The sequence below is a fragment of the Chaetura pelagica genome, unplaced genomic scaffold (genome assembly GCF_000747805.2).
Source record: "Chaetura pelagica isolate M959 unplaced genomic scaffold, ChaPel_1.0 scaffold79, whole genome shotgun sequence".
NCBI lineage: Eukaryota > Metazoa > Chordata > Aves > Apodiformes > Apodidae > Chaetura > Chaetura pelagica.
In genome coordinates, this window is record NW_009969339.1 from 6,381,490 (window position 1) to 6,388,555 (window position 7,066).

Consider the following 7,066-nt stretch of genomic DNA (forward strand, 5'->3'; position numbering starts at 1 on the left):
GGGCGGCCGAGGCTGCGGGCCCCACCTGCGTCAAGCTGGGCCAGTGGGCCAGCACCCGGAGAGACCTCTTCTCCGAGGCCTTCTGCGACGAGTTTTCCAAGCTGCACGTCGAGGTGAGCCCGCACCCCTGGAGCCACACGGACGAGCTCCTGAGGAAAGCCTTCGGCACGGACTGGACGGGCATCCTCACGTTCCAAAGCCGGGAGCCGGTGGGCTCGGGCTGCGTCGCGCAGGTGTATAAAGCCTACGCTGAGCTCCCCGCTGCCCCGGGCTCCCGGGCCGCCGAGGTAGCGCCCTGCTCGGGGTTACGCTCGGCTTTTGAAGCGTGGGAGGTCTCAGGCTTTAGCGGCCTCCTCGGGTGGCTGAGGAGGCGGAAGAGCGAGAAGCTGTGGGACAAGAGGAGCCGGGAAGAGCTGAGCGCAGCAGGTTGCCCCCGGGGAAGCCCTGTGAGTGGTGCCTCTGTTACGGAGCAGGTGGCTAAACCAGTCCGGAGTGCAAATCCTTCATCAGCCAAACATCTCACACCTGTAGCCATTAAAGTAAGTCATACACATGGCCAGTAGATGTGTCAAAATGGAGTGTGCTGGACGAGGAGGATCAGATTTGAATTCCCATGGAGAGGAGCAGTTGGCTAGGGCCAGGCAGAGAGAGGGAAATGATGCTCTTCTCCCTCTGTGCCTTTTCTCAGTGCTTTGGTTCCAGCCAGCCACGATCCAGACTTGTGGTGGCCCCAACCCAGAGAGCTCAAGTACCCAAACTGCCTGAGGCACCTTTGACATGGCATGTGGATACTAGAAATGCCTGCTGCAAGGGCCCAGTTTATAGTAAAATAATTACTATTAATCTTCATGTCACCTTCTAGAAAATTAAATCTCTTCTCTCCTCATGTGAATAAACAGATAAGTTCTTTCCAGCAAAGTTTAAAGACATCTTACATTTGAGCTGTTCCAAGTACTAGTTAGTAATGCATGGCATGGAGAGGGCAGGAGTGCAAAAGCCATGAGAAATGGCATTGGGTGAGGTTATAGGCTTCAGCACAATGTATTCTATTTTAAGATGAAAATGTATTTCTTCACAGCTTAATCCATGGCAAAATATAACTTCTTCGGAGGACTAGTGCCTAGTTGTATGGGCTGGGTTTTGTCTGTCTGGAAAGCATCGCTTCAGCTGATTGAAATGGACCATCCTTTTTACAGACTTTGGGGAGCTGATCTTGCCACCATTCATTCTTGTGCAGGTCCTGCACCCTGGGCTAGTCAACCAAGTCCAGATGGATCTGTTTCTCATGAAGATGGGTAGTCACATCATTGGACTTCTCCCTGGATTCAAGTGGCTCAGTTTGACAGAGATCGTGGAGGAGTTTGAGAAGCTTATGATTCAGCAGGTACATGTTGTGCCACGGTCCCACCTACTGAAATACAACTGCTCTTTGTCTTGCTATTGGGTGGCTCTAACTCTGTTCATAGTGATCATTTTTAAAGGGTTAGATGAAGGCTTGCTTGTTTAGTAACATTCTTTATCTGTCATATAATGTTACTATAGGAAGGCTACATGGCCACAGAGTAAAAAAAAAAAAAAGCAATGAAAAAAAAATTGTAATCTTTATTAGATTAAAAAAATATTTTTTAGACTTTGAGTATGTTTTCTGGTGAACAGCCTGACCAGCTAGCTAGCTAGCTGTAGTTTGCAGCACTTTGAAAGATGAACGCTGGTTAGAGATCTCTCCTCAGGAGAATAATACATCCAAACAAGTGCTCAGACGTGTTTTTTTTCTTTAATCCTACACATGAGTTTGCAATCTGTATTCACTGGTCATGTTTATTAGTACTGATATATACACACACACACGTGTATATATATGTTTTTGCATAACTAATCTACTGTACTATAACTTAATACATTCCATATTGTATTGCCATCAGACTCATAGTATGAAGTGAAGCTTTGCAAATAGATCTGAAAACATGTCCTGATGCACTAATGTCTTCTAAAGACACAGTCCTGAAACATCTGTACTACCAAACTTACAAATACTTCACTACAGGCATAGTTAGGCTTATGTTTGATTAAAATTAACCATTATCTGCTCGTTTCATTTTTATGTCTAGATTGCAGAGTGTGAAGTCTGTTACAAGTTTTTGAAAGCCTTAATTATTTTCTAACATTGCAACAAATTTACACAGCAAATCCATGTTGAAAGATGTTAAATGAGGTAATTAGTACCTGTTCACTCTGGCAGAGCTTTTGGTGGATGCGCTGAAGACTGAGGATTAGGAAAGCATCTGATAGGCTTGTAATTTCCTTTCTCTTTGAGAGAACAAAAGGTATTCCTGGGATATTTCCCATCACTGCATGATTGAGGTGAGGCAAAGTTATCCTGCCTCCATGCACAGCATACGTGGGCAAGAGAGGTGCCCTCGTATCAAGGCACTGGGATCACTGGAGAGCTGGGGCCAGCGCTTTGCACAGTGGTGTGTTTTGTAGGTGTTACATTAGATTTCTTCCTGCTAGGGCTGCCTGTCTGTAAAGTGAGGCTAGGGCTGCAGCTCTTCTACCCTACCTGACTGCCTTGCTATTTGGACAGTAAGCTTTGGTTCAGGATCTGTCTTACCCTTGAAAATAATACAGTCCTGGTCGTTTTTGAGACACCATGCCTGTAGGAAGAGTCGCCAAAGGTACTGGATTGTGGAACATCCTTTACCTAGTCTGTTCATAAGCATGTAAGAAGCACCACTCTATTTTGTTTTTATTCTGGCTTTCAGACTAGTTTTGTTGTCATTGAGCATTGCACTGTACAGTCATATCCTCATACAGGATCCGTAAGATCTAATTGCATCTAATTTCTAACCTGCTTTTCCTTCCCTCAGATTGATTTGCGCTATGAAGCCAGAAACCTGGAGCGCTTCCGACAAAATTTCCTAAATGTGGATTTTGTGAAGTTCCCAACTCCCCTTTGGCCTTTGGTAACAGCAGATGTTCTAGTGGAGACATTTGAGGTAAGAATTGCAGGGCCTGGGAGCGGTGGTAGCAGTGAGAAGGCCCTTAGGAGAATATGCGAAGGAGGTATTTTTGGAGAAGGAGCCATCAGAGGCAGAAGGATACTTTTGCTTGCTTAAAGAGATCGGTGTCCTTCCTCAGTGTCTCTTCCACTCTCTCTGTTTGTGAACAGTGCATCCCAGAAGACAGGTGGCAGACAGCTCCTTATGGAAGTGAACACTTGGCCTGAAACCAAGCAAACCAGCAGTGTGTCCACCCATCATGTGCTTGCCCGTGCTTTGCAAACCAACACCACTCTTCAGCTCTCCTCTGTGGTGGGTCAAAGCAAGGAGCTCAGCAATCTGGCACTTTCTGACGCTTGCCTCACTGCCCTTGTGGACGTTTGAGCCACAGACCAAAGTTATGCGCCGTCTTAGTTTTTGTGCATGTGATGCTGGCAAGAGTATTTCTGCCCCAGGCTGTATCAGACCCTCTTTCCAAAGAGCAAACCCTTGCTTCTTTCATATTTTTCATCACAGTAGGTACAGCCTCTACTGAGCAGGTCCTTTCTAGAGTATTCTTATCACCTTCCCTCAACTTTGCACATCTAGGTAAAGGTGTGGTTGGAGGTGGGGATACAGTGTGTTTGACTCCAGCTCTGTCTTTATTTCAGGAGAGCGAGCCTATTTCTCACTACCTGCACGCGGAGATTGCTGCAGAGCTGAGGCAGAGACTGGCAAAGATGGGCATGGACATGCTGCTAAAGATGGTAGGCACTTGGCTGATGCTGGAAGTGAAGGTTGTTTTCCTGCAGAAGCTATTCAGTTGGGGTAATAAGACAATATGGCTAAAGAGAACCTGTTTGCTTCCCACATCTTCTACCCTTCTCCTCATGGACTCAAAAATAAAGCTGTGCCTTTTGGAGCCAGCCCATGGATGCCAGGTATCCTGAGGTAACAAAGGTCTTGGGCTGCAAGGGCACTGTGCAGCTCCTGGTTCGGCAGAGGGGGGTCTGCACTGTGTATGCAGTATAACACAAGGTCTTAACAAGGCCTGGGCTAGATGCACACCACTGCTGCAGACTTTGAGATGGAGCTTCTCTCACTGCAGAAGGGCAATCTGCTGGCACACAGTAGGATCCTCCTGTACAACTTAATCCAGGCATTGCTTAGGAAACCCACTCATCCTTTTAATGCCTGTTCACGTATTGCCCAAAGGCTATAAAGTACAATGTAATTAGCAAATAGGCTCTCTGCAGAGACTGTGGATGCAACTCACAGGGAAAACAACCAGCTAGTTTCTTTGTTCATGGACCTCTCCTCCAAATCTGCCTTTTTTTTTTTTTTTTTTAAGGAAGAACTAAATACGGAGTAAAGAAAACAAACCTGGCCAGATTCAGCTTATGATTCTGTTTCTGACTGTCTAGTTATTTTGTGGTTGAAATAATCACAAATTATCTGGAAAGGAGTGTTGAGGGTGACACAGCTGGCTTCTGAGGAGCCATGAGAACTAGTGGGGAAGAGTTGCAATAGAACCACACAGTACTGAGTGTGTGGACAGTAAGTGTCAGGTGAAATTCAGTTGATTGCTGCAACATCATGCTAGGGTGGTACAAGGCCTGCAGTTCTGACTTCAGGTAGAGTGACAGGCTCTGAAATAACTTCTGACACTCAGAAAAGCCGTGGTGGAATTCAAATGGTTTTATGCTAACCTTGGGTTCAATGGTTAGGAGTGAAGCAAAAATCCCAGATTTTAGGAGTAGCAAAGAAACAGGATCACTGCTGTAAGTAAAACAAATTCCTGTTTCTTGAATACTCTAGACCCTCACTGTCCAGGACTCTCCATTTTGTAGGGCTGTAACAGAACTAGAAGAGGTGCAGAGGAAGGCAGCCAGGATGATTACTAGTGTGGAATTGCTTCCTGCCACCAGGGTGAAATAATTTGGACTCTTAACTCTGGAAAGGAGAAAAATTAGTGGTTTGTGACAGAGATATGTGCAGTCATGAGTACATGAGAGTGAATATGGATCTATTATGTATAGTTTCTTAAAACAGAGCAATGAGGAGGACATAAAATTATCAGGTCATTTTTTCAGGCAACACCTAAAAAAATACATATATATTCTTTTCACACAGCTCTAATCACTTACATGGCAATTGAAAAAATTTGTAGAAGTCCATTAAACACAAAGATAACCTGCTTGGGGCAGGAAGTCCTGCAGGCCCAGTGGCCAGGAAGGTTAGTGGGAAAGTATTGTCTTGTACTTACCCTCTTGCTAGTCCTGGTGCTAACCGCTAGCAGGGTCAGAAGCGCTACATGCACTTGTTGCCTGTTCACCTAACTTGTTGTCTGTACTTTTCAATACAGTTTTAATGTGCATTGATGCCCCAGACTTGGCAAACTTAATCATACCATTGAATGCTATAAGTCATACCATTGAATACTGAATTGCCCCTTCTTACTGCATTACTCTTTGCCAAAGCCCACTAGTGTGCATCCAGTTTAAGATGAATTGCCAAAGAGGACTACTGTTCTTTGCTGGGACTCCTGGCTCTTCTACCTGGCCTCTGGGACACACAGGATTGCTTCATACAGCTCTGCTGACTCCCTTGGAGTAGCACCCATGCCATTTCAGCACAGCAGGTCTCCAGCAGAAGCCATTTGCTGTGTTGCTGCCTGGGGTGATGCACTTTAGTAATGACAGCGAACAGACCAGAAATGAACTTGTGCTATTTGGGAGTTTTGGCATAGCCAGGTTTGGTTGGAACGAGCTGCTCTAAGACTCGCCCATCCTTTAGGTCTTTGTTGACAACTTTGTCCATGCTGACCTGCACCCTGGCAACATCCTGGTTCAAGGCACAGCCCACGCCAGCAGCAGCTGCAAGGAGCAGACAGCCATCGTGGACCTGTGTGATACACTGGTGGTGGAGGTGAAGCCGCCCCTCAGGCGGCTCTGTTTGGTGCTGCTGGACGCGGGGATCGTGGCGGAGCTGCAGAGCGCTGACATGCAGAACTTCAGGGCCGTGTTCACTGCTGTGGTCCAGGGGCAGGTGAGGCCTCTGTCATGGGGGCTGGGGAGCTGAGGCTGGGGAAGGGAGACAGCTGGAGATTCTGATGGCCAAAGGATAGTTTTCTCTGTTTCCCCTTACAATCCTCCCTAGGAGGGGAGAGGACACTTGCTAGAGTGGAAGCTGTACCAGACACAGGGTTAACATGTTCAGCTACAGCAAGGAAGCTGCAGAGTGGAGGGATTGCAGTGGCCCAGGAAATGGAAGGTATTAAACAGGAAGCACTCACTGCCACTCCTTAGTTAGGAGTGCTTCTGATGCAGATTAGGGCTGCCAGGGAGATGTGTTTGAGACTGTTGCAGGATCTGCCAAATTTTGCTGGAGAAGAGGGAGTGGATTAACCTCCTGTTCTTCCACAAACATTCCCTTCTGTAGCCTTGCTGCTGGAAAGCCCATGTGCAATCCTGTATTTGCTGGTGTGTTTGTTTTTTGGTGTTTTTGTTGTTGGGTTTTTTTGTGGTTGTGTCAACATCTATAGAGAAGAAGAAGAAGCAAAGCAGGTGGCAGAGGTGGAGTCAGGCCTCTGCCAGGCTCCTCCTGTATAAGGTGAATTACTTTATCCTCTTTCCCACGTATTTAAATTACACTCCCAGATGGTCTGGAGAATCCAGTGCTGATGTCTACTGTTCATTCTGAGGACAGGTATCTGTGCTCATACTTACACGTTGCTGTTTCTCATCCGTGGGTTGGATGGCTCAGCAGCATAACTCCAGGAGGGTCACGTTTTAACTTGGTCTGCTTAATCTGCTGACGCATACCAAGGAGTTGGTGCAAACTCGTATTCAGGCCCCTCCTGTGCTGCCAGACTTCTTAGCTACTAAGCAAAAAATGAAACATTTGATTGCAAGTCCTTCATGGCTCAGGCTGGGTGAAATTCATGACCTACAGGTAAAACCTTCTCACTGCCAAACCTGGAGCCTCTGGCTCTGTATGTTGTTGTCAGAAACATCTAAGAGCTATAAAGCCTCTCACAAGTGAAGCTTGGATATGGCTTCCTGCCTTACTCACCAAGCATCTGCTGT

At 46.5% G+C, this 7,066-nt stretch overlaps 1 protein-coding gene across 1 annotated transcript in view; it reads left to right on the forward strand.

Moving 5' to 3' along the window:
• Window positions 1-2: 2 nt before the first annotated feature.
• Window positions 3-7,066, forward strand: part of ADCK2 (aarF domain containing kinase 2) — a gene marked incomplete at its 5' end in the record, with an annotated part of 9,747 nt that continues 2,683 nt past the window's right edge. Inside the window, 5 exons of the mRNA XM_010005875.1 lie at window positions 3-539; window positions 1,238-1,384; window positions 2,868-2,996; window positions 3,650-3,745; window positions 5,775-6,026. Coding sequence (XP_010004177.1) covers window positions 3-539; window positions 1,238-1,384; window positions 2,868-2,996; window positions 3,650-3,745; window positions 5,775-6,026 — 1,161 coding nt within the window. The remainder of the gene's footprint in view (window positions 540-1,237; window positions 1,385-2,867; window positions 2,997-3,649; window positions 3,746-5,774; window positions 6,027-7,066) is intronic.